This window comes from Engraulis encrasicolus, chromosome 11 (genome assembly GCF_034702125.1).
Source record: "Engraulis encrasicolus isolate BLACKSEA-1 chromosome 11, IST_EnEncr_1.0, whole genome shotgun sequence".
Taxonomy (NCBI): Eukaryota; Metazoa; Chordata; class Actinopteri; order Clupeiformes; family Engraulidae; genus Engraulis; species Engraulis encrasicolus.
In genome coordinates, this window is record NC_085867.1 from 29,136,199 (window position 1) to 29,164,020 (window position 27,822).

The following is a 27,822-nucleotide window of genomic DNA, read 5'->3' on the forward strand; positions in this document are numbered from 1 at the left end:
TGATTCAAACCGAATCGTGTGTTGAGTGGACCGTTACAGCTCTATTTACATTTATCTGTGTCTGTGTGTGTGTTTGTGTGTAGGGAAAGCTCCAGAAACACCAGGCTTTCGAGGCGGAGGTCCAGGCCAACGCAGGAGCCATCATCAAACTGGACGACACTGGCAACCTCATGATCTCCGAGGGACACTTTGCCTCCGAAACCATCCGGGTAACTAACGCATTACTAACAATTACCTTATTAACGCCTTAAAAACACACCCACACACACACACACACACACACACACGCACACACACACAAACACCTTGTTACACACATATGCATTGATGTAGGTTCACTTTTTTGCATTTAATCTATACTTTTTGCATTGCATTGGACTTGACTTGGATTGTAGCTCTTTGTGATTTAAATATACTGTATATGGGCCATTGACATTTTAGTAGTAGCACACGTCAGGGTGGTGCTACCACAGCTAATGCCACAATTGTATGGATTAAATTATTATTTTTGTTTTTAGTGGATTATCTAAGAAGCATGCTCATTGCTGTACTTTAATGATCAATTACTAATTCATTTATGGACATTAGCTGTGGTAATGCCACCTGACCTTTGTGCAAAAAAAAAAACAATCCATTATTGACCCGTATTTGGAAGATGTGACTTTATGATGAAGTAGCATTGCAGCTGTGTCATGATGCACCATTAACTCGTCCTACCTGCTTCAGTCCTTCACGCCCTACCGGACGTCTCAGAGGCCAATTGTAACAAGTACCAATTATGGAACTTTCGTCCCAGTAGGTGCTTGGGTGCTGTGCTGTGCTTCTGTTTCTACACTCTTTCATTCCTTGCTGAAAGGTGTGACTTGCAGTAACCTGAGTTTTCTTTCCTTCCTTGCTCAAAGGTGTGACTTGCAGTGGACCGAGTATATTTTACTTATGCATGAAATCAAGATTACTCTGTAATCTATATTTTACATGACGTTGCTCCTGTGTTGAGCTCCTTTTTGCTTTCAGTATCTTTACTTAATTAAGCTTTACCCCAATTTCCATCTTGCGATAATATTCTGGCAGGAAGAGTTTCACTCATACAAGATAGGATATTTCTCTGACTCCTCTGATATTTTTAAAATCTCTACTTTGACAGCTGTCACAGTGCACTCTATATTCACTGAAATGAAAGAGTTTGAAGATGGCCTTTCCGTGGCTGTTGAGTGCACTGTGTGCTGACTGTGTGCTGCCAGGCAAAGGCTTAATGCAAAAGGTTCACTCAGGATGTAGAGCACTATGGAGGACTCAAATGATGATGCCTACTCTTCAACAGTGCACTTTATTGAATGATCAAGTAAACATTGTGCTGCACTGCTGCCCCAGTGTAGCTTTTCGGCGTGAGTGCCTGACTCCTACTGGGCGGTGGTGGATCAAAAGGTAGAGGAGCCTGTTTGGCAACCAGAAGGTTGCAGGTTCAAACCCCACTCCGTCTGACCCCCACTGATGTGTCCTTGAGCAAGATACTTAGCCCCATATTGCTCCTGGTGGCAGGGTGGTATCCTACGTGGAAAGCCACGGCCACCGGCGCGTGAATGTGAGGCATACATGTATAGCGCTTGGAGTGCTCTAAGGAGTGGAAAAGCGCTATATACAGTAAATGCAGTCCATTTAACATTTTACCATTTACTTGTCTCCACCCAACATTGTGGGAACTGCCCCAGTGTACTGTAGCTGTTGGGTGTGAGTGCTGTGCAGGGCTCCTAAATGAACTTTTTTTCATCACCAGCCAAAACGGCTAGTAGATGTTTATCTTACTAGCCAAAAGCACACTCAAAGTGGCTAGTAAGATTTCTTTTTCTACCAGCCAAAATTAATTTTCACCTGTATTTTCACGCTGAGCCCTGGGGTGGATTTCTCGAAACCATAGTTGCTAACCACGTTAGCTTCTCTATTATTTGCAATGTAATTTGCCATTGGCAACTACCCAAGTTGCAAACTGGATAACAACTATGGTTTTGAGAAACGCACCCCAGGTGCTGTGTGTGTGTCCTGTCCTGACTCCTGCTCGCCTCTCCCCCCCTGACTAGACGCGCCTTGAGGAGCTGCATCGCCTGTGGGACCAGCTGCTGCAGAAGACCAAGGAGAAGGGCGTGCGTCTCCTGCAGGCCCAGAAGCTGGTGCAGTACCTCCGCGAGTGCGAAGACGCCCTCGACTGGATCACAGACAAGGTCAGAACATGCCTCTACTTGGAGTTCACACAGTAAACCGCCTTTGGTCGTACTCTCTTGACCCCACACCAGAGTTGTCAAATGTAAAAGTAAAAAAAAAAATGAAATGGTTTCCTTTCAACACAGATAACGTATCTAAAAAGTAGATCTGTTTACTTGTCTTACAATCAGCTGACTCTGGTCTAGTCCGATCAAGTTTGTGGTGGACCCTTGTTAGGTTTTTAGTGTTTTTTCGGTAACAATGCAGTCCATCTCATTAGCTACAATGGACTTACTGGTGAAACAGCTAGCTATGTAGTATCATGTGCTAGTGTTATACTTACACCATTAATTCCTATTTGCTTTTACTTTTGACACCTTTGGACCCCACTGAGATTCACGTGAAAGAAATGGGTGGGTTCTACTGCTCAACATGCTATGGAGTATGATATGCACTGTAAATTAGCTTAGGGATTCTCATAGCCGGTTACACTATCTTACGGTATGTAGCAAAAACATAAAAAAAACTCATGGGGAAACTCCTTACTTGGCCAGGTGAGGACGCCCTGGCAGAAGAGTCATTGAAGCTCAATGGCAACACTTCCTGGTTAAAGAAATTGGGGGTTTAGAGATGAAATAAATAAAAAATAAACTATTATTTACTATTAGTTCCCTACAAGCCAGCTAATTAGTTAGGACACAATCTTGACTTCCCCTGCACTTGTGTCCCCTGTCCTCTCCACAGGAGGTCTGATGGAGGAGCGAGGAGGTGGTCTTTATAAAAATAGATAGATAGTGTTGCAGGATAAAAGTGTCAGCCAAGTGTTATGTAATGCAATGCAATGCAATGTAATGTAATGTAATGTAATGTAATGTAATGTAATGCAATGTAATGTCCTGTCCACAGGAGGCCATTGTGACATCAGAGGAGCTGGGCCAGGACCTGGAGCACGTGCAGGTGCTGCAGAAGAAGTTTGAGGAGTTCCAGACGGACCTGGCGGCCCACGAGGAGCGCGTCAACGACGTCAACCAGACCGCGGCCAAGCTGACGCAGGACGCCCACCCCGAGGCCGAGCTCATCCTGCGCAAACAGGAGGAGGTCAACGCCGCCTGGCAACGCCTCAAGGGACTCGCCCAGCAGAGGCAGGCCAAGCTGTTCGGGGCCGCCGAGGTGCAGCGCTTCAACAGGTACGAGGAGATAGTGCTTTATGACAACACAAAATGTTATTGAATTATATTATTCGGCAGAAACGTAAAAATCAGGATTCGGCGTATCCCTCTTGGAATGACCTAGAAGCTCCAAGAAACATGCAGTCTGATACCAACACTTGCCATGCAGCTATGGTGCAATGGTGTAATTTGAAGTTATTTCAATTTAGCTGGGAAAATGCACTGTGCAGTGGTTTTCAATGCATTATAATACACTAGCTGATGATCGGAGTAGGATTCAGTATTCGGTTTCGGATTTGGCCGAATCTTAAGCAGTGACAGAAACTTAAAAATCAGGATTCGGTGCATCCCTACTGTGAAGTGATGTCTGATGGTGGCTGGTCCGGTGTGTGTGTTTGTACTGTAGGGATGTTGACGAGACCATCAGCTGGATCAAGGAGAAGGAGCAGCTCATGGCTTCGGACGACTTTGGCCGAGACTTGGCCAGCGTCCAGGCCCTGCTGCGCAAACACGAGGGGCTGGAGAGAGACCTGGCAGCCCTGGAGGACAAGGTCAGTACTTGGGAATAGCAGACTCATCCAGACTCGTATCTGGGGTGCATTTCTCAAAAGAGAAGTTGTTAGCCTGTTAGCATCTTCGGTAGTTGCCAATGGGAAAATACTTTGAAAACAACAAAGTAGCTAATGTAGCAACGTTGGTTTCGAGAAATGCATCCCTGTACTGTACTGTGAAAATAGTGGTCATAACCAGGGCTCTAAATTAATTTAGAGCCCTGGTCATAACCATTCCCACTATACTGTATGTTGAATGCCCGGTTAACTTGCTTTACCTAAAACATGATTTGTCAAGTCTCTCCACATCTACTTCACATAAATATACAGATAAAATAGAAAGAATACAGGAAAAGAATCTTACTATCTCTGATACAAGTGTCCCTTTTACCACCAAGGCCATCAGAGACTTTGAAAATGCTCAGCAGTTTTTTTTTTCTTTATCAGCACCAAAAGCAGCCTGTCCTGAGTCTCTCCTCATGTCTCGTCCTCCTGGTTTCTCTTGCAGGTGAACACCCTGGGAGGGGAGGCAGAGCGCCTGCAGCAGACTCACCCCCAGAACGCCTCTCAGATCCACCTGAAGCGTGACGAGCTCATCACCAACTGGGAGCAGATCCGCACGCTGGCTGCCGAGAGACACGCCCGCCTCAACGATTCCTACAGGTGAGCCCTCCTCACTCCTCCGCGCACGTGCACACGCACGTCTCAAAGACTCCTACAAGGGCGCATTCAGGCCGACTGAGAACCGTGCCGGTGCCCGTTCCCGCACCTAATCGCGAACCGGCCGTCGTGTTCACGCCACTGAAATTGGCGTTCGCAAACTGTAAAGTTGGTTTGCAATGTGATCCGCAAAATACTTTTTTCTCCGCAAACCGTGACGACAACATGGAGGTTTATCCGGGTAACAGTCACATGCGGAAAAAGTTCAGAGCCCGGTATGAACACGGGCGGTTCGCAGATTAGCGCTTTAGTGCCAAACGCAACTGGTGCGGGCACTGGCACCGGCTCCGTTCTGGTCAGCCTGAAAACCCTGCAAGTGAATCCACACGTGCACTTCTCAATGACTCCTACAGCCCTCCTCACTAATGAAGTCCTTTCCATCAGACTCTGTGCCCTACAAGTGAACGAATGAAATATAATGTGTGCAGCTATTTTAAACATCCCTGCAATCCTTTAGATACAAGCATTTTATATTTAAAAAATAAGAGCTCTTGTTTTCTGTGTCGCAATAATAATAGAGTTCAGATTCCATAACCCCATAGGATGGGGAAATTCCTGACTCGGTAACATTGTGTAAGCCCCGCAGCAGTAATGTGATGTCTGTGTGTTTGCTTGCTTTCTTTCTCCCCTCAGGCTGCAGCGTTTCACTGCTGACTTCCGCGACCTGACCAGCTGGGTGACTGAGATGAAGGCTCTGATCAACGCTGACGAGCTGGCCAACGACGTGGCCGGAGCCGAGGCCCTGCTCGACCGCCACCAGGAGCACAAGGTATACAGCACAGCACAGCACAGCACAGCACCTCAACCCCACCAGGATGTAATGCCTGAACTTGGGCTAATGGAGACCCAGCACAACATCCTTCTTTTAAAATGCTATTGCTGGTAGAGAAATTGGAGAACCATACCACACACACACACATAAAAACATAAATATACCAGGGGTGTCAAACTCATTTTGGTCCGGGGGCCGCATACAACCCATGTGGACCTCAAGCGGGTCGCATTAGTAACATTATCGCAAAAAAAAAAACGTAAAGCAGAGGATTAGTGTTCAGTACTATCACGTTTTAAGTGTGAGGAATATGTAGAAAGCAATGCAATACTGATAATCCTATGCAAAATTTCATTGACTTCATTCATTCATTGCCAACCGTCAATGAATTAAATATGGGACAGTTCATTTTGGCAGGGGGTCTGGTGGTTTTTCCCCCAGAAAATTTAGTATTTCTTAGATGTAATTTCCTGTTACAGGTTGGCAGTCATGACTTTCATCATGTGGACTTGATTACACCTCTGTCTCCAAACAGAACATCCTTACGAGATGTTGAATATATTTTTTAGCACGACTCTACTCCATGCTATTCTGTGGTGTGCTGTATGATCAGAATATCTTCAATGGGTGAAGGATTCATTTTGCGATAACCATTTTGAATATACCTACAGCTTCAATTCAAAATGAAACTTGCTGATGGTTGCCAGCTTTCCTGTTATTGAGGGATATTTTTGGTCGTCCGTTCAGGGAGAGATTGACGCCCATGAGGACAGCTTCAAGGCCACTGACGAGGCCGGCCAGGCTCTGCTCGACACCGGACACTACGCCTCCGATGAAGTCAAAGAAAAGGTATTCATTTCATGCATTTTCATTTTAATGCATATGTAATGCATTCGCCCATTTTGCGTTTAACATTTTACGCCCTATTTGTAACAGTATTTACTGTAAATGTGTTGCCTCACTTTGACTATACTGTATGTGTTACACGCAAAGGACATACCTTGACAGTGTGTGTCGTGTGTGTGCGCGCGCGTGTGTGTGTGTCTTGTCCGTATGTGTGTGTAGCTGGGCATCCTGTCTGAGGAGAAGGAGTCCCTGCTGGAGCTGTGGGAGCAGCGTCGTCAGCAGTATGAGCAGTGCATGGACCTGCAGCTCTTCTACAGGGACACCGAGCAGGTCGACAACTGGATGAGCAAACAGGAGGTGTGTCACATCACATGGCATCAGCTGTTGTCATCTGTACAAAGTATTTAGCTAATATTTGTGGAAAATATTAGAAGCTTGCCTAGTGTCTGATGTTAAACTGGTTTTGGACAGGGTAGCGTTTTAAAAGTCCTCAAAGTCCTCAGAGTGTTTTTTGGAATGCCCCAAAAGTTTAATTTAATACTTTGCTTGCTTACTTCAAGAAAAAAATAAGGCAGAATTAAATTCTGCCAGGCTATGATATGATGGCCAAGACCATCATGGAGGCAGGTGTGGCCTAATGGTTAAGGAGATGGGCTTTAGATTGCGGGTTCACTCCCAATCTCACTCCATGGCTGAGTTGCCCTTGAGCGAGGCACCTAGCCCCACAAGTGCTCCAGGGACTGTAAACAATACCCTGTATTTAAAATAACTGTAAGTCGTTTTGGATAAAAGCGTCAGCTGAGTCTAAGGCAATGTAATAAATATAATGTAATGTAATATGACTTGATTGTTTTGTGTGTAGGCTTTCCTGCTGAATGAAGATCTGGGAGACTCTCTGGATAGCGTGGAGGCTCTGCTGAAGAAGCATGAGGACTTTGAGAAATCCCTCAGCGCCCAGGAGGAGAAGATCACCGTAAGGATCCCTCTTAGTATTAATAATATTAATGGCTATAGAAACCGTTAGGTTGAAGTAATTTGTTGAATGAATGAATGAATTAATTAATGAATGAAGTCTTTATTGCCCCGAAGGGAATTAGTCTTGCGTTTATTTTGTTGCCATAGAACAAACACTTGGACATGCACATATAGACAATTACAACAGTACGCAAAGATGAGTCTAAAAAAACATACAGTAGCCAGTGTGGATTAAAATAAAATACTGGCAATACAATTACATTTTCTTTAACTGTGACTAGAAAAAAACATTTTTTTCTCTTGTCTTTTAGGCCTTGGATGAGTTTGCCACCAAGCTGATCCAGAACAACCATTACGCTAAGGAGGATGTGGCCACTCGCCGTGATGCTGTAAGTGCTCACACATCCACTCTCGCTTACTCGCCCTGTTCCATCACTTGACGATGGGGAAAGCCATTTCACCCTTTCCTCTTGCATGAAATCATTTTACAACAAGATGCTCAAAGAAAGTGCATTTTGTTGAATGCTATCTATTAGCGTGGACACTGTCACTGATGAGCGCATATGAGGGATAAGTTGTGAATAATTGTCTTCCTCAACTGTAGCTGTTGGACCGTCGCAATGCTCTCCATGAGCGTGCCCAGTCTCGCCGCGCTGCCCTGGAGGACTCCTTCCACCTGCAGCAGTTCTTCCGCGACTCCGACGAGCTCAAGAGCTGGATCAACGAGAAGATGAAGACCGCCACCGACGAGGCCTACAAGGTACAGTACAGTTCGTCTCCCTCTGGTTTCTTGTCTGGTGTTAGGTATATATTATAGGCCTACAAGGTACAGTTTGTCTCCCACTGGTTTCTTGTCTGGTGTTAGGTATAGTATATTATAGGCCTACAAGGTACAGTAGCTGTCCTTCTAGTGTTAGATATACAGTATATTACAGGCCTACAAGGTATAGTTTGTCTCCTCTGCTTTCCTATCTGGTGTTTAAGTTGGATAGCCTTCATTTTCTCAGAAGAGAAATGTCTCGTTTCTGTTAAATGCATGTCACAGTTTTGACTATTCATGACCAAACATCACCCCAATGAGCAGCATGAGAATAACACCCCACCCCCACCCCCAGAAGCAGCTAAATATGGATACGCACATACAGTACAGTACATAAGCACAAACACCACCAGACACTGCAAAATATTAATGCATGCAGAAGAATAAACGGCATCAGAAAGACACAAAGTTACAAGTTTAGATTAAGTTAAGTTTGCATAGCGCAAGATCAATGCACTGGCTAATCATCCTAATCATCTTTGGCTCTCCATTTCTCTCTCTGCTCTATTTCTTCCATCTCTCCATTTCTCTCTCTGCTCTACCTCTTCCATCTCTCCATTTCTCTCTCTGCTCTACCTCTTCCATCTCTCCATTTCTCTCTCTGCTCTATCTCTTCTATCTCTCCATTTCTCTCTCTGCTCTATCTCTTCTATCTCTCCATTTCTCTCTCTGCTCTACCTCTTCCATCTCTCCATTTCTCTCTCTGCTCTACCTCTTCCATTTCTCTCTCTCCTCTCTCTCTCCGGGCTCCCAGGATCCCTCCAACCTGCAGGGCAAGGTGCAGAAGCACCAGGCCTTCGAGGCGGAGCTGTCGGCCAACCAGAGCCGCATCGACGCGCTACAGAAGTCGGGCCAGGAGCTGATCGACGGCAGCCACTACGCTTCCGCGGAGGTCTCCACCCGCATGGACGAGGTCAGCACCCAGTGGAAGAAGCTGCTGGAGGCCACCGAGCTCAAAGGTCAGATGTTTAACATTTGTATTTTATTTTACCTTTTATATACAGGGTTCCCACTGGTGCTTGAATTCCTTGAAAATGCTTGAATTTCAATTAAGTGTTTTCAAGGTTGTGAAAATGCTTGAATTTTTGGTGAAGTGCTTGAAAATGCTTGACATTTGTGTCAAGTCAAACTCAGTAAGCCAAATGATAGAAATAAATTGTTCAGGTACATCAAAAATCTGAGGGAGTGAGATGTCAGATGGGATTTGTCATTCGACACCCTAAAATGTATTAAAATGCAGGAAATTGCATCTTAAAAACACTACATTTTCTGGGGGAGGACCCCCACACCCCCTTCCCGCATCCTTTTAAAGGTGCTGGAAAACTGAAAATTTGGTGCTTGAAAGTGCTTGAAAAGTGCTTGAATTTGTTCATGAAAAAGGTGTGGGAACCTTTTATTTAACCAGGGGAAACCAATTGCGTTGAGGTTAATATCTCTTTTTCAAGGTAGTCAGCCGCACACATCATATTATGAAAGACTTGAAAAAACTCAAGACATTAAAATATGAACGCAAATATTGAAGTAAATACATAAATACATCTTGCATCAAACATTTTGCAAGCAAAAATATAGTTGATAACACATTTTTTGCTAATTTTGTAGCATTGCATAATATAGGCCATGAAGCCGAAGTTGGCTGTATATCCCCCCCTACATTTTGACAAATGAGCTAGTTTAAGAAGGCGGACAATCAAATCTATATTTTTCAATATTGTTCAATACATTCAATACCTTCATGAGGCAATTTGGTCTGTACCTTTAAATCTTGTATCATGGTGCATTTATCATGGAATAACTCTTAAGATGGCACTCATACTCATTCCTCTCTCTCTCTCTCTCTCTCTCTCTCTCTCTCTCTCTCTCTCTCTCTCTCTCTCTCTCTCTCTCTCCTACTGCTTGCGTCCCCCCCCTCAGGCATCAAGCTGCGCGAGGCCAACCAGCAGCAGCAGTTCAACCGCAACGTGGAGGACATCGAGCTGTGGCTGTACGAGGTGGAGGGCCACCTGGCCTCCGACGACTACGGCAAGGACCTGACCAGCGTCCAGAACCTGCAGAAGAAGCACGCCCTGCTGGAGGCCGACGTGGCCGCTCACCAGGTGAGGCTTACGCCCCCGGCAAACCTGGCTGTTGTTATTAGTTTGACTCTTTTGTATTTTCCAACAACAAACCGATCATTTAATGGTAGAAAAGAGAGATAACCTCCGCGCTCCTGCATCTTGACTCTAATGTTTCGACTTTCTCGCGTTGTCTTCAGTCCTTGGTACTTGCCCAATAAAACAGTAAAATATCCACATCTGAAGATACTTCAATGACTTTCTTCTTTGCCGCGATCATTTCATGGTCTTAAAAGAGATGTGTGATGTACGAATTGAAGGACACTTTTCATATTGTGCAAAATCCTAGAAAAGGATGTGCATGATCTGACTAATCACTAGTGACCCGTTTAAACTGAACCAGCTCAGTGTTTAAATGGCATCTTCCCTTCAATCAAAATCACATTTGTACTATGTGCATGAGTACCATAATTCAGTGAAATGTTTGTATGGTGTAACAAACTCTAATAATCCTTAAGGTACTGGGGATAATAAAGCCAGCTCCATGTGAACATCATCCTCTTGCCTTCCAATACAGGACCGTATCGACGGCATCACCATCCAGGCGCGCCAGTTCCAGGAGGCGGGCCACTTTGACGCCGACAACATCCGCAAGAAGCAGGAGGCCCTGGTGGCGCGCTACGAGGCCCTGAAGGAGCCCATGGCCGCCCGCAAGCAGAAGCTCTCCGACTCCCTGCGGCTGCAGCAGCTCTTCAGGGACGTGGAGGACGAGGAGACCTGGATCAGGGAGAAGGAGCCCATCGCCGCCTCCACCAACAGGGGTCAGTAGAGTGCAGTAGTGGTAGAGAATAGAGCAGAATATAGTACTTGTAGTAAAGGGAATTAAGGTCTCTGTCAGCTTTCCTGCCTAATACAAAAATACACAAAAAAACTATTCACATTATTGCAGATTAACCCATTGTGTCCTGGAGTGACAAATACGCTGCATTCAAGTTCTTGAGATTTGAGCTGTTTTATTAAAAATGTGGGTATGTTAGAGCTGAAAGAACACTCAGCCTGATCTCCAAAAATTCCGTGCTCCTGGACACGAATGGTAGCCTCTTACTGCAGCAGGGGTCGCCAGCGACCCTATTCACGTGCTGAAAATGCTTAACTACATCATAACAACATTGCTATGGCATTACAAACAGCCATAGTGCTGCGCTAAGGGGTTAAGGACACGAAATCCGTGTCCAGGAGCACGGATTTTGCCAAAATGCCGTGCTCCTGGACACGGAATTGTTTTCCGTGCTCCTGGACACGGAATTGTTTTCCGTGATGGGCACACGGAAGTGCTTTCTATAGGCTATTACCACAGCACTGTGTTAACTCTATCATTAGAAAATACATACCAAATGCTAATCCTAAACAAAATAATGCTATAGCAATTTAAGTTGTGCCCTGACCAAAACATTCCCTAACCTTAACCTGTCATTAAAGACATATTTTTGAGAAATACCTTTTCCAGTTGGTTACTAGGCTATCAAACTCATATAATGAATGAAAGAAAACTAGCTGTGCCCAGACCAAAACAATCCCTAACCCTAACCTGTCAGTAAGAAATATATGAAAAATATTTGAAATTAGAAAAATCCTGAGAAAACACAAGACTGTGGAAATAGCCTATAGAAAGCACTTCAAACAATTCCGTGTCCAGGAGCACGGAAAACAATTCCGTGTCCAGGAGCACGGAATTTTGGCAAAATCCGTGCTCCTGGACACGGATTTTGTGTCCTTAACATCCGTGTCCAAAAGCACGGAATTTTTGGAGATCATGTTGGAACACTATACTAGTGCAAAATGAAGGTTCTAGATTTTAAATGTAACTTATTTCATGTTTGTATGTGCTTCGGAGGCTGAGATATTTAGGATTTGATAGGCAGAGGGCACCCTTACCAAAAAAGGGCTTAGGACAAAATGGGTTAAACGTATAGCACATGCAGTAGACATATAATGGAGTTTGGAAGGATGAAGTATGCATGAATGGTGAACAGTGATGGACAACATGAATTCACAAGTTACAGTTCAGTTGCGAGATCATACAGCAGTATATTTGTAAATGGAATACTCAATTTATATACACTTTTTTATGTAAACATAAAATGGACTGCTTTTTAGATTTCAATAATGTAATACCTAGGTAGGAGAAGACAAAAATGTCTTTGGTGGTAGTTGTATCTGTACAGTGTTATGTTAGTGCGGTATGTGTGGTGGAAATGTCTGAGTGCAGCAGAAAATATTTTGTGAAACTATATGTAAATCCTTTATCCTTTACCTGACATGCTTAGACGGTGTAACGTCCGTCTTCATCAGAGGGCTGGGCAGCAGTAAACGTAATCATGTTTGTTAACCTTTAATTTAATCCTAGCCTCTTGCCTCTCTCCTCCTTCTCCTGTTCCCTCTCCCTCCCTCAGGCAAAGATCTGATTGGTGTTCAGAACCTGCTGAAGAAGCACCAGGCCCTGCAGGCTGAGATCTCGGGCCACGAGCCCCGCATCAAGGCCGTCACCCAGAAGGGCCAGGCCATGGTGGAGGAAGGTGGGCACCTCGACCTCTATCCTTATCATGGGCTTTGGGAATATGTAATCTGTCTGTTACACGCATCAATATGATCATATGATTTGGCTCCATGTTTTGATGATGGCGTAATATTAAGGGCCAATGTCAGTGTCAAGTCACCCCATAAATACAATCATGACTATAAGAAACAAGAGAGGAATTTGATCAGTTCACAATTAGTAGAGTAACTTTAATTAAGCCCGCTGGAAATTAAGGTGTCTGTCATCTTAAATGTATATACATGAATTAACATTTCTGTAAATATCCTAGAGTTGGCACAGTTACGAAACGACATCCATTGTCCTAAGGCAGGTGTCATTAAAGTAACATGTTACATTTATTTTGTGTCTTCGTTTCGTTCGAACCCTCAGGCCACTTTGCGGGCGAGGAGGTGAAGGCCAAGCTGGGCGAGCTGAACGGCCGCTGGGACACGCTGAAGAGCAAGGCGGGCCAGCGGCGCCAGGACCTGGAGGACTCCCTGCAGGCCCAGCAGTACTTCGCCGACGCCAACGAGGCCGAGTCCTGGATGAGGGAGAAGGAGCCCATCGTGGGCAGCGTCGACTACGGCAAGGACGAGGACTCCGCTGAGGTGAGGTTTGCCGTCGGTAACTTAACCTAAGGGAAATGATAGAGATGTGTGGATCTTTAGCGTTTTCTCTCAGTGATCATCTTGTGTGCTGGAGCAAACATGTGTGCACACCTTCTTTTGCTTTTAAGAGCTAAGGTCTGGCAATTGGTTTGTAGAAGTATTCTTACAAATCGCATAACTGTACAACACTAGTAGTATGATATTACAGAGTTGAAACCATGTCATATAATACTAGTGTTGTAATTACATTTGTAAGTGTACTTCTGCTTCTAATTTATACAACTCTGAAATCAGTTGGCTGACAGCCACCCGTGCTCAATCAATTGATTTCAATCAATATGCACTAATAAATATTAATTTAACAATTTCAGTTATGAATCACTTGACAATTAAAGGGCATCTGCATGTAAATGTCTGAACTCCTACAGTGAAATTAATTACTTCTGCCCTGAGACACAATCAAGGTTTTGATGGCTTCATTGTTTGAAATATACTCCCATGTAGCCAGACAGTTTGTCTTAAGAGCTAGAGGCAATGTTTTATTTGTACTGTAACTAGGTAATGTAATTAATGTGGTGTCTTGTGTGTGTTTCCCCCCCCAGGCTCTGCTGAAGAAGCACGAGGCTCTGATGTCCGATCTGAGCGCCTACGGCAGCAGCATCCAGGGCCTGAAGGAGCAGGCCCAGTCCTGCAGGGTGAGTTCACTATCTGGCAACCATATCATTAGATACCTGGCCCCAGTCCTGCAGGGTGAGTTCACTATCTGGCAACCATATCATTAGATACCTGGCCCCAGTCCTGCAGGGTGAGTTCACTATCTGGCAACCATATCATTAGATACCTGGCCCCAGTCCTGCAGGGTGAGTTCACTATCTGGCAACCATATCATTAGATACCTGTCCCCAGTCCTGCAGGGTGAGTTCACTATCTGGCAACCATATCATTAGATACCTGGCCCCAGTCCTGCAGGGTGAGTTCACTATCTGGCAACCATATCATTAGATACCTGGCCCCAGTCCTGCAGGGTGAGTTCACTATCTGGCAACCATATCATTAGATACCTGGCCCCAGTCCTGCAAGGTGAGTTCAACACCTAGAATGTCGTCAGATATCTGGTCTACATCCTTTGGCTGTAATGGAAAGTGATGCAGTCCCCATCAGTTTTGAAATTTGGAGAAACATAAAAAGTGCCAGTGATCCTTCTTGTGTGAGATCTTCACAATTCCAACCCCAATCCCATCGACTACTTAAAAAAAAGGAACGCAGACAAATCCATGTCCGTGTTAACATTTGCAGATTTTCTCCCTTTCACTTGAATGAATAAGGCAAAATAGTTATAACAATACTATTTTAATAATAAAAAGTTAATACCGGTAATAATAAAAAAGTTGTAATAATGGTACAGTTTGGACAGCCCCACTCAGCCTTATGAACTACTGAGCATTGCATTTATACAGAACCAGTGCTTCCCGTGAGCAGCTTTTCTTCTTGAGAAATTAGAAACTGTAAAATACTAATAGAATTAACGAAAGCACCTTTTGAGATGGTAACCTTTTTTTCTCATTTTATCCCAAAAAAAGCAACAAGTGGCTCCAACTGATGATGAGACGGGTAAGGAGCTGGTGCTGGCCCTGTATGACTACCAGGAGAAGAGCCCTCGCGAGGTCACCATGAAGAAGGGAGACATCCTCACCCTGCTCAACAGCACCAACAAGGTACTAGGGATGCCAGTTATCCAGTCACTATGAATTGATTGATCTTATCAATCGACTTAAAATTAATTATGATGAGGTCCAGGGGGCATTCATTTAAAAAAAGGTTGAGAACCACTGTACTATTGCAATACTTTAAGATGTAGCCTATTTGGCAGCTGTTACAGTTGTGTTGGTAGTTGACCTAATCGTGTGCTGTGGTCCTTCCCTCACGCAGGACTGGTGGAAGGTGGAGGTGAACGACCGCCAGGGCTTCGTGCCGGCCGCCTACGTGAAGAAGCTGGACCCCACCCAGTCCTCCTCTCGCGAGAACCTCCTGGACGAGCAGGGCAGCATCGCTCTCCGCCAGGAGCAGATCGAGAACCAGTAAGAGAACCCTTTAGAACCCAAATCATCTCTCTCCAAGGACGAACTCGTAATACTAGAGGAACCTTAACTTTTGCCTTCAAATTTAATCAGATTTCTAAGCACCTTTGCAGGAAGTTGCATGCATTTTTGAATACTTTGAACACTCACTCTTTTTTTTCTAGCCTTCATGTCTTTGAATACCTAACCGTCTGAACTTTACTCTGAACTTGGCTCTCACCAGATGCCTATGAGAAGCACCGTCCTCCCCTCCTTATCTACTCTCTTCTGTTTTTCTCTTTATCTCTTAACTAACCCACTTTCATGTATCTTTCTCTTGTTTTCCTTTCTTTTCTTTTCTCCTCTCTTTTCTTTACCCCTTTCTTCTTTTATCTTTCTCCCCCTAACCCACTAATGCCTGCATGCGTCCGGGTGACCCCTCCCCCCACCCCAACTTCTTTCTGTCAGAACGCTGGTCACCAAGGAAGCGTGCAGTGTGTCTGTACGCATGAAGCAGGTTGAAGACCTGTGAGTATAGCCCTAACCCCTGCCCCTACCCCACCCAGCTGTCTCCTTTCTTTCTCTCTGTCTACTGTCTGTCTGTCTGTCCATCACCTTCTCCCCTTTCTCCTCCTCAAAACCATCGCCGTGCCAGGGTGCCGTCGATCACTTCTCCAACCATCAATATTCATTCCTTCGTCTGTAGACCCTCTTCAGATACGTCTTGTCTTTTACAGTCACTCTCACGCCAAGGACACATGCTGGCAAAATTAGCTAAATTCAGTGTTCCAGTCTGACAGGTCAAAGCGGTGAATCAAATCGATTTGAACCATTTATTTTGCTGATTTGATTGGCTGCCACAGGCGAAATTTGCGTAATATTAAACTTGATCAGATATTTTCTCTTTCGATTCGCCCTTGTTGGCTTGCCTTCATCGCACTTTGTTTCCCCTCATAGGTCAAATTTGCATGTATGTGTCCCCGGCGTTACTAACAGGGCCTTGTATCTGTAGTGATACATGGTCTCTTGCTTGTCTTCTACATACATCTGTGTAGGCAGTTGTGTGTCCGTCATCATCCATCAGTCTTCTATTTGCTTGGGGATAGAAGCTAGAGCCCTGACGTCACCTTCCCATCCATCTTGTTCACCGTCTTTTGCCAGTTGTTAGTTTATCCTTTGTCTTTACTCCAGTGTGTACTGTCGGATTTGTTGACATTGTCATGTGTTATCTTATCATGTTTATCATAAGTTCATAAGAAGTAAGTATCATAAGAAGTTTTGTACATGCAGTATCTGAAACGAATCTTTACTCCAAAAGGATTTGTGTAATCAATTGTAAAATTGATCTCCTTTGTTCTTGAAGTAGATATCCATTGTTGTTTGATCATGGATTTCCCAAACCAAATGACAATTTGGTTCAAAGAACAATTTGGACTAGTTTGCATGGTGTTTCACCATAACTTGTCCCAACAATGTGCCCAATAAGCTTTGTTGGTTCTTCACAACTCAAAACAGACATCTTTAAACAGACATCAGACATCAAAACAGACATCTTTAAACTCCATTAGTCTGGTCTTAGCACACCCTCGTACTGATTTCAGTCCCAAATGTAATGTGGGAAATGATGATTAAGCAGAAATGTTCCGAGGGCTACGGTCAGACTAAAACTTAATTGAAAACCAACCTAAAATGTCATTAGATATTTGGTCTACATCCTTTGGCTGCAATGGTCAATGATGTAGTCCTCATCAGGCTTGAATTATGGAGAAACAAAAAAAAAGTGCCAGTGAGCCCAGAGTCGGCTCCAGCGCACATCTCTTGGTGGGGCGTAGGTAAACAACGGTGGGGCACTGCCATTTATCAAGTTTGAGTCAAGTTCACCTATAGAACTGGCGGCAGTCACGTTTAGTTCAACCTACCCACTGCACAGGCTGATCGCGCTACTACTGTGGAAAACACTTCCTCCTCCCTACCAATAAGTACACCAATATGTCTGCAAGCAAGATTGTTTAGTGCAAGGTGGAAACCACATTCAGCACAGACGCGATATGTGTCCAGGATTACACTGTACTTTTATAGGCCGTCAAGATACACAACATGGCAATTCACAGCAACAGGGGACGCTGATAACCCCAAGCGATACGAGCATTTTGGACAAAAACGCTATTTGATTTTGAGCTCTGCTTCTCAGCGTTCCTTTCACTACACCACTCCAAAATATAGATCCAAATGGTTGCGTTGTAATAGGCTACCGCTTACAGCAACAATTTACATTATGCATTCAACAACGGAATAACACTCCACTGGGATTATCATTCTGGTAGCCTGTGAAATAGCTAATGAAGCCAGACGTGGACATGCTATGGACCATGGACAGCTACCACCTCCGGTAGAAAAGACTCGAACCTAGAGTAGACAGTCAGAAAATAGGCACGGCATGGTGCGTCATTCGCAGACATCCCGATCTTCCAAAGAGCCGTCAAACTATCCCACTCATCCTCACTAAGCGTCATACCACTGACACCAATAGCGGACCCAGGCTAAATGTAGGTGGCATGGACGCTGAAATATTCTACAGTAGTTTGTCTCGAGGATGGACATTTCAAAGAATGTCAGACGAGCCGAACCTCAAAGCGTGTAGTCTATTAATACAGCGTTTGATTTTTTTTTAAACTATGTGTCGGAGAGCAAACAACATTATCAATTGGGCGCACTGGCGAAGTGAACACAAAGACGCAAGACCAAAATCCAGGAACCCACTGCCCCTGTGTTCTGTTGCCAAAATCACTCGTGATGAATTGTTCATCTTTGAGACATGTACCCATTGCTATGTAGTCATTCAAAACATTCTCACTAGTTGCAGGTTAAGCTTACGCCTGAAATGTGAAGTGAAACACTGTAAAACACATACATTGTGTAACCAATCTATTTTTCAGCAACTCATCTTGACAACCTGCCTACTCCGCTGTCGTTTTGACATTTAAATAGCCTTGAGGGAGTTTTTTCAAACTCTTCATAGAGGAAAGTAAACGCAAAACGTGATGAGCATGGGCACAGAGTTTAATGTGCACAAAATCTTTTAAAAGAATAGAGCTACTACATCTGATAAGCGCACCGATGGGTAGCCAAACTTCAAAGCCAAACTTAGCCAAACTTCAAAGCATGAGGGGCTAGTAGTAACAACAATCGCACAGGCAAAATCAAATAGACCCAAGTCAAGATGCCGCGGCGGGCAAATTTAACAATCAAATTTCCTTACCTTAAAATGCTGTCTTACAGTGCTTCTCGCAATTATTCACACCGTTTGACATATCCAACCCAGCTAGCAAACTGCTAACATTGTTTTGCTTGTTGTCTCCATTCCGCCTCCAGCAGGCTAGATGACAATGTCATCATGACATTTTTGCATTACCCACATCCAGAAATATGTCATACGTGGATGGGTTACTTATGTTGTTTTAACTATTAGGACATTATAACAAATCAATATGTATTATTATCATTATTATTTTACTGTTGAGGGAGATATCGCGCGCTAGTAGGATTGGTGACGTACACAACGCCAGGGCTGGACTGGGATCTGAAAAGGGCCCGGGCAATTTTTGACTCCTGAGGGCCCAGTGCCTCTATCGGTATATCGGTATCGGTATATGATGACATTGTCTCGGCGTATATATATACAGACATATAATGTATGTATAATGTATAGGCCTTTATATGGTGGTCATGTTTTTGTTACACAGAAGATATTCTTGCCCACTGGACCTGGGCTGAAAGGAAGAAAAAAGCTGCTGTGCACCATGTTCCCTTCATACTGCTTCTGAAGTTCTGAGTAGCCTATGTTTGAGGGTAGGAGATAGAGAGAGGAGGACAACTAACTTTATTTTCCTGATTATGAGCCCTGGCCAGTGAATCTTAATATAAAAAAGTATCCATACCAAAAACTGAAAATGGGTCCCACGGACCCAAACACACTAAGAGTGGAGTGTCACAATGGGAGTTTCCCAGGTGGGCTTTCAAAGCAATATTTCAGTAACATGCACACACACACACACACTGCAAATTGGACACCAAATCTAATAATAATAATAAAATCTCGTAAAAATAATAATTTCCTAGGTTGAATGTTTTTATACTTCCGCTTCAAATTGCTCCAGTTCATACAGTCAGTGAGCCTGCTTACTAAATGGCCCCCCTACACACGCCCCCCCTACCCAACGCGGCCCAAAACCAAAAGTTGTTATCTAGGCATGAACTGTCATGCAGCCTGAGACTCATCAAAAGAGGCTCAGATTGTCAACGTCTGACAAGTGGATTTTTTTCGGACACTCGCCATTTTTTCACCATAACAAAACCAAGTCGTATTGCTTATACTTCCAACATATCATACACACTGCAATGCCAACAACAACACAAATAGCTAGAGCGTTCACAGCAGGTCAAGTGAGCGCGTATAGCGATTCCCTAACAATGGCACGGCTGGTCGGCGTCTTACTTATCCATCTAAGAGGCAGATAATACTCAAGATAAAACCAGATGTCTTGATAATGACGTGACATGACATTAGGGGAAAGATTACAAAAATGCATTTTGTATAAAATCGTAGTTGCACAACACGGCGACAAGCAGAAGAGTAAAAAAAAGATATTGTAGGATTTGAGAAAGGGGAAGGGCAGGGATGCGCCATTGCGCCGTAATTAACATGCAATTACAAGACACAGTAGCCTACACATGTCGTCCATGTGACAGCCGACACATTAAAAGAAATGACTACAAGAAGTTCATGAAAATAAATCTACATATTTGATACTGATTTGAGTGAGTGAAGAGGGACGACAACTTAAGTTTCATGCGGGAAAACGCCGAAGCCAGCTAGATGTAGAGTAGAGGACAGGGCACGACGCAACTAATACACAGCACACATCACGGCCTTGTGACAAGACAAATGAACGATTTCTATGCTGGCATTACACCATTACAAGAGAAGGGCAGGGAACGGCATCAAAATGAGTACATGTTTGCGAGTGATTTGATTAAGTCAGGATGACAACTTGGTCTCAGGCAAGGGAAACGACACAAGCAGACGGTATGGGTAATAGGGGTAGCCAAACTTGGCTACACTGCATTAGCTAGCTAGAGGGTGTGCTGGGGTGAAGACTAACCTCAATATCCCTGAGTCACGTCTCGTCTCCCGTCTCCTCATCTTTTCTTCCCCTGCTCGAACCCTCTCCTACACCTACACCTCCTCCTCCTCTTCATTATCCAGCACCACCTGTCCGCTCGCGGCCCCAGTGTCCCAACCTATCGAGCCGTCCAGCAGTGGTTCCCCAATCCCCATCTCCGACGGGCCGAACCACATTAGCTCGAGCTTATGTTTTTAGTTTTAAACAACTTGTCAGTGATTTTAGCATATTTTGCTGCGTCCAATTTAGGGTATGCATTATATTTTCTTGCGCTTGTCGTGTAACCACTCTTCTTTCTCCATTTTGCGTCCTATCGTCCACCAGAGTTTTAAGCCAGGTGGTCGTCAACTACTATTGAGGTGATTATTAGTTTTGTTAAGTGCGGGTCTGTAGGGGAGGGGCGGGTCTTAGAGAACCGAAGTGTTTCATTGGACTACCAATGTGCATCATAAGAAGCATCCAATGGGCGCCGATGTGTCATTCTTTACGGGTGCAGACAATAAAAAATAATTGATATATATTTTTATTATTATCTCGGGACCTGGGAGGGCCCGAGACGCGTGAGGGCCCACCGGGATTTGCCCGGTACGCCAGATGGCCAGTCCACCCCTGCACAATGCTACGGTGTGCCTTTGAGGACAAACTGCTTGCTTTACCCACAGATTGTCACATGCCGATGTCATTAGTGCCAGATGACTAAAATGCAAGCAAAACCAAAATATATGTTCCCCATTTTAATTGTATTGCTGTTACTTTGCACGTGTAATTTAAAAAGGATATTAAAATTAAACAGTCAAAATGCAATGGTTTAAAGTGTGTTATATATTTTTTTGTCCTGTGTTGGGTGCTGGGGCACCAGTGGCCACTAGGGGGGGCACTGCCTACAAATGCCCCCCCATAGCGTCGACGCTGAGTGAGCCTTTGTTGGTTCTTCACAATTCCAAACTGAAACATCTCTGAACTCAATTGAATATGCCCTAAAGTGTCATCAACTATGCAGCCTACATATTTTGGCTGTGATTGTAACTACCTTCTCTATTACCTACTCTATTAAATATGGCATAGGAAAACGCTATTCGTTATATACATACATACTGTACTATACCAACCTCACCCCTTGCTGCGTCTGTGGCACGTAGGTACGGCACTCTGCTGGACCTGGGCGAGAAGAGGAAGGACATGCTGGAGAAGAGCTGCAAGAAATTCATGCTGTTCCGCGAGGCCAACGAGCTGCAGCAGTGGATCAACGAGAAGGAGGGCGCCCTCACCAACGAGGAGGTGGGCTCCGACCTCGAGCAGGTGGAGGTGCTGCAGAAGAAGTTTGACGACTTCCAGAAGGTACCGGAACCTTTTTCTGCTCAGCTATTTTTGCTTTGTGCGTAGTATGTGCAAACTGAATGTGCCATGTTTGATCTGTGCATTGTGTATTATCTATGAGAAGTTTTTTTGGCTCAGACATCATAAGAGGTCATATTGCTGATGTGTAGAATCTAACCATTGTTGTGAATCTTGTTGTGTGTAGGATCTGAAGGCCAACGAGTCTCGCCTGCGGGACATCAACAAGGTGGCGTCCGAGCTGGAGTCTGAGGGCCTGATGGCAGAGGAGGCCCCTGTGGTGCAGGCTCAGGTGACCACACACACATTTTACTTCTTTGTTTATTTGATCAGTGGGCATGGGCAGGTCCATAGATATTGAACAATATTTTTGCAAGTTTTTGCATTCATTTTTCAGAAGTATTCTTAGCCCCCTAGTGGCCAGTCTATGTACATGGCCCAAACGTCCAAATACTAAAACACACACACACACACACACACACACACACACACACACACACACACACACACACACACACACACACACACACACACACACACACACACATACTGAGCTAACTGTAAATTACAGAACTCTACACAGTTTCAACATCAAGACCAACTGACTCACACATACGACCATGCACATTCTCTCAAGTGTTTGAGTATTTTGCAATCAGAACTTATCAAGACCAACTGATCATGACTGCTGCTTTCTCCCCCATTCCTCCTTCTCCTACAGCAACAAGAGGTGCTGGGTTCAGCCCCTGGCAAGGTTAGACTCCCTTGATGAGTCTGTCCCCTGTCTGACTAGTACCGCACGCCATGCTAACCACTAGTTTGGGTTTTCATTTATAGGGGTGGTGATGTCTGTCATACTAACACAAACTCTGCATGTTTGTTTGATTTTAAGTTGTTTATGCCATGTACTTCACATCTTGTGTGCTGTAAAACACCAGTGTTCTTTACATGCATGTGGTAAAATCAAAGTTTTATACAGTAGAAGTATGGTACACTTACGAATGTAATTACAACACTAGTTGTGTGATAATACATGGTTTCAACTATGTAATATTGTACTATCATACCGCTAGTAATGTAATTACATTTGTAAGAGTGCTTCTACTTCTACTCTATACGTGTACATATCTGGGTAAAACGTGTGGTCTTCACATGCATGTTTATGACATTAAGGGGGTTATTTTGTGGTGACTGCATGTTTTTGACATTAGAGGGCATTATTTTGTGGTGACTTTGGCATGACTTTGCATTGAAATACTATTTAGCGCCAAAACACCAAGAAACTGAAATATTTTTTGTATTTTGTTTGTTTTAACAGGATGAAGGAGACTCAAAGAACGCATCACCATGGAAGGTAAATGATATGACTTTCTTTATGGCCTAAGGCCTGTATTGTCTCAGTTACATCTGAAAATAATGTAACCTTTTACAGATGAATAGAAAAAGGACGAGTTGTGACATCGTACTTCACCATTTTTTTAGACGACTATTTGTTGCCTTCACAACAGCAGTTACTACAACACGAGACCTGTTTAATGACCAAGTGACATGTAATTACAGGCTGACCAATGACCATCGAATACACAACAGACACACACACACACACACACACACACACACACACACACACACACACACACACACACACACACACACACACACACACACACACGCGCGCACACACACACACATTCTGTCTTAGCAATAGGCCTACATGAGTGAACACAGATGACCACTCTACCGGACATCTGAGCTAGGCCCCTGTGTGTTGCAGTGTTGAATGAACGTGTTATGCATGCTCTTGCTCTCTCAGTGTAACTTGGTGATGGGTTGTTGTTCTGGTGGTGTGGTCTTTTTGCATCTGTGTTGGGTGATGGGGTTCATTAATTTGTCTCTGACGGTTTTTGCACTTTTGTGGTGACTTGACTGGTGTGGGTTTTTCTTCTTCTTTCTCTCTTTCTTCCTCTCTCCTCTTTCCTAATGCACACTCTGCGCTGCTCATCGGTGCGGTTGAACCCGTGCCCCTGTTTTTTTTAGAATGTGCGCTTGGCTGTCCAAACGACAGCTAACTTTAATACCATTAAGGTAAGACCAGGTGCAAAGCCATCTCCCTCCCTTCTTCCAAACCGGCAGTCCTCCCTGACATATACCTTATCTTCGTTGCCTGTACTAGTCCCATTCGTACTCACCATCGTGCATCTTGTCTGACGCATCGCATCTCAGCTTGGTCTGCAGTGCATTTCCTCCGATACCTCAGTTAGCCATTTTGTTGGTTGAAATCGTAATGCTTAGTATTGGCAGCCTAACTGCGGAGCGTTTCACGACAGCATCGTTGCAAAGTTAGCAACTTATGCTCTTGGTTTGCAATGCAGTATCCCATTGGCAACCTGCTAAGTCGTTAGCAGTGACGCTTAACCACTTAGCAACTTACAAGGTTGCCTACGGGAAATTGCATTGCAACCAAGTAAGTTGCTAACTTGGTTAGCAAGGATGTTGTTGAGAAGCTCTCTACTGGCTAGCAAGGATGGTGTCGGGAAATATACTGTCGTCCTGCAGTGTTGAATGTCCAACCCCTCCCGTGTTTGTCCGTCATCGGCATATCAGTCCCTCTGTTGCCTGTCCAGTGTCCTTGTTGTCCGTCATTTTGTTCTGAGCCTTCATTTTATTCCTCATGCCATCTATTTGTGGTTGTTTCTTCCCTGTCCTTTCCATCCCATTTGTCTGTAGATCTCCATGTTGTTCTGTTTGGATGTTTCTGTCATTTTTATCTTTGTTGTTGACCTTCATGCCTCTGTCCTGCTTACTCTAATGAAATGAAACCTACAATATGTGCTGACGTCACTCTACTTGCCTGGCCTGAGCTCAGGCAGGAAGTGCCGTTTTCTCCTCATCGACTTCCCCTGATTGTCCGTCCTCCATTTTGTGCTTGTGTCCGTCCGTGCCTGTGAATGTCCTCCCCTTGGTTCGTTCTATTCATGGTTGCCCTGCCTGAATGTCAGCCATCTTTGTTTTATGCCATCCTAACAGACTATAACAAATTCACATGCATTTTGAGCTAACATTTTTTGAGGCATTTTAGATGTTCTCAAAACAATACATATAAAAAATGGTACAGTTTTAATAAATTCATAATAACAGAATAATGTAGGTATTAGCCACAGTATCCATGATTCTTTGTTTAATGGGGCCACAGCAATCTCGTTGGACATGAATGTTTCACAGATTGTAGCCCCTTCTTAAGGTGGGTGCATGTGTTCGCACGTGCTTGTGTTTACACGTGCGTGCGTCTGAGGTGTAGTCTTGACTGTGTGTGTTGTGTGTTGGCAGGAGCTGAATAACCGCTGGAGGGCTCTGCAGCAGCTGGCTGAGGAGAGGAGCAACATGCTTGGCAGTGCTCACGAGGTGCAGAGGTTCCACAGGTAAGTAAAACACACACGGACACGTGCACGCACTCCTGCGTCTGCTTTCACTCAGCCAGCAAGCATCACATACACACACACACACACACACACACACACACACACACACACATATACACACACACACACACACACACACACAGAGTTGCCTGTGCATACTGTTGCAAAGATCTCCCTCATGTTTGAATGCACCATCTGTCGTCCCTACCTAACCCCTATGATGTTGAAAAAAAACGAAAAAGAGAGGAGAGAAGAACATCACCAGTCTTGATTCTGGACTTTTTCTCTCTCCTCTTGCTTCTCTCTCTCTCTCTCTCTCTCTCTCTCTCTCTCTCTCTCTCTCTCTCTCCCTCTCTGTCTCTCTCTCTCTCTCCCTCTCTGTCTCTCTCTCTCTCTCCCTCTCTCTCTCTCTCTCTCTCCTACAGGGATGCTGATGAGACCAAGGAGTGGATCGAGGAGAAGAACCAGGCCCTGAACACGGACAACTACGGCCACGACCTGGCCAGCGTGCAGGCCCTGCAGAGGAAGCACGAGGGCTTCGAGAGAGACCTGGCTGCCCTGGGAGACAAGGTACACACGGAGTATAAAGTTTGTAATTGCATTTTTGGTTAAACTGCTGGTTATATATATACAGATATTTTTAAATGCTGATATTTTTTATATGCTAACGTATGAACACAAAATTTGGATAAAAAGAAAAAACTCCAATTTGACAGATGTCTTTTCATCCCCTAAATGGAAGCTTTGAAATCTGCGTTGTAACACTCTTTATGTGTAAACGAGAGCAAAAACCAACGTGTTCTCAAAAATAAAATACGGATATTAGATTTAGATGTTTTTTAGTCATTTACAGTCAGTCATTTTATACTGTGAAATGAATGAACTTTTCCATAATATTCAAACGTACTGAGATTAGTCCTCGCTGCTCATTGACTAGTAATGGAGCATTTCTGTCTCTGTCCACCAGGTGAACTCTCTGGGCGAGACGGCCGAGCGCCTCATCCAGTCTCACCCGGAGGCGGTGGACGACATCAAGGAGAAATGCACCGAGCTCAACACGGCCTGGAGCAGCCTGGTGGGCCGCGCCGACCAGCGCAAGGACAAGCTGGGCAACTCCCACGACCTGCAGCGCTTCCTCAGCGACTTCAGGTCAGTTGCACAACAGGGAGAAACTTCACAGAGGTCATTGTGGTGGTGGTACTTGTACATTTAATTAGGAGTGGGGCAGCCATTGGCTACTGGTTAAGGAGATGGACTTTAGATCAGTGGGTTGCCGGTTCGAATCCCACCCTCTCCCTATGTCAGTCCATGGCTGAGGTGCAAGGCACCTAACCCCAATACTGCTCCAGGGACTGTAACCAATACCCTGTACTTAACTTAACTACATGTAATTACACCAGAAAGACAGTAGACACTCATCCCAGTGATCTAGCTGTCCCCATGGGTAGACAGTGGTAGGGTGGGTGTAGTGACAACTAGGGCTGGGCGATATGGAAAAAAAACTATATCACGATATGGATTACTTTATATCACGATAACGATATATATCACGATATAGCACAATTACATACGTTTTCAATTATTCTCTTTATTTGCTCTTTATTTTTTCATGTCGCAAAACAACCTTTCTTTAAAATGCATCCTTTAATTCTTATTTTTACAGTTGCATTAACTTATAGTGTGTGACAACATGAAATGTAATTAAATGATATTCAATTGTATACAACTGATAAAATTACTATCACGATATAAACGATATAGGAGAAAGGTCACGATATACACTTTTATATCACGATAACGATATATATTGTCATATTGCCCAGCCCTAGTGACAACCCATAAGGATTTTGAATGGGTGCTCCTAAGCCGGCTGTGAAATGAGGGATTTGAAAGATGTCCTTTTGACGCTGCCCCGGTGTTTGACTAGTTCCCTTCCTCAAGGTGATATGATGTGGGGTTTAGCATGGCTATGCTGTAATTAATTTCCAATTGAGTAAAAAATAAATGTGAAAAGTGGCAAGTGGAGATGGGCTTTAGAACAGAGAGTTGTAAAGCCCTATTCCCTATATTAGCAATATATAGTCATTCTATAATGTTCCATGGCACACAGATGATCTCTCACAGCACACTAGTATTCCCCGGCACAGTGGTTGAAAAACACTGCTGTAATGTAATGTAATGTAATGTAATTGTAACTGTGTTGTTGCAGAGATCTGATGTCCTGGATCAACGGCATCAGGGGACTGGTGTCTTCAGATGAGCTGGCCAAGGACGTGACTGGAGCAGAGGCACTGCTGGAGAGACACCAGGTGACGTCACAAACCACCACCTCACTAATTATGTTTTTTTTTTGGGTGAAGCACATTGAATTACACTCTCTGTATGAAATGAAGAGCTTTGTTGCAAAATGATGGAACAGTTTTGGAAAGTGATTTTTTTTTTTTTTTTTTATTCGGCATTTTGGGCATGTATATTGGGCATACATTATATTCATACGCATGTTCTCAAAATATTTGAATGGCAAGAATTCACACGAAGA

General features: G+C 44.2%; 1 protein-coding gene across 7 annotated transcripts in view; it reads left to right on the forward strand.

Moving 5' to 3' along the window:
- sptan1 (spectrin alpha, non-erythrocytic 1) overlaps window positions 1-27,822 on the forward strand; it is a 71,902-nt gene that overhangs the window by 16,538 nt on the left and 27,542 nt on the right. For 4 of the 7 annotated variants that reach the window (XM_063210370.1, XM_063210371.1, XM_063210367.1 and 1 more), the window contains exons 3-30: window positions 84-209; window positions 2,076-2,216; window positions 3,103-3,383; window positions 3,772-3,916; window positions 4,425-4,579; window positions 5,270-5,405; window positions 6,156-6,257; window positions 6,474-6,611; window positions 7,117-7,227; window positions 7,541-7,618; window positions 7,834-7,989; window positions 8,804-9,008; window positions 9,964-10,145; window positions 10,681-10,924; window positions 12,557-12,679; window positions 13,072-13,289; window positions 13,892-13,984; window positions 14,870-15,004; window positions 15,219-15,367; window positions 21,669-21,867; window positions 22,052-22,156; window positions 22,586-22,618; window positions 23,183-23,218; window positions 23,902-23,949; window positions 25,192-25,283; window positions 25,709-25,853; window positions 26,251-26,432; window positions 27,493-27,592. In XM_063210370.1, coding sequence (XP_063066440.1) covers window positions 84-209; window positions 2,076-2,216; window positions 3,103-3,383; window positions 3,772-3,916; window positions 4,425-4,579; window positions 5,270-5,405; window positions 6,156-6,257; window positions 6,474-6,611; window positions 7,117-7,227; window positions 7,541-7,618; window positions 7,834-7,989; window positions 8,804-9,008; window positions 9,964-10,145; window positions 10,681-10,924; window positions 12,557-12,679; window positions 13,072-13,289; window positions 13,892-13,984; window positions 14,870-15,004; window positions 15,219-15,367; window positions 21,669-21,867; window positions 22,052-22,156; window positions 22,586-22,618; window positions 23,183-23,218; window positions 23,902-23,949; window positions 25,192-25,283; window positions 25,709-25,853; window positions 26,251-26,432; window positions 27,493-27,592 — 3,858 coding nt within the window. The remainder of the gene's footprint in view (window positions 1-83; window positions 210-2,075; window positions 2,217-3,102; window positions 3,384-3,771; window positions 3,917-4,424; window positions 4,580-5,269; window positions 5,406-6,155; window positions 6,258-6,473; window positions 6,612-7,116; window positions 7,228-7,540; window positions 7,619-7,833; window positions 7,990-8,803; window positions 9,009-9,963; window positions 10,146-10,680; window positions 10,925-12,556; window positions 12,680-13,071; window positions 13,290-13,891; window positions 13,985-14,869; window positions 15,005-15,218; window positions 15,368-21,668; window positions 21,868-22,051; window positions 22,157-22,585; window positions 22,619-23,182; window positions 23,219-23,901; window positions 23,950-25,191; window positions 25,284-25,708; window positions 25,854-26,250; window positions 26,433-27,492; window positions 27,593-27,822) is intronic. The other 3 variants (XM_063210373.1, XM_063210372.1, XM_063210374.1) reach the window with 3 other exon arrangements.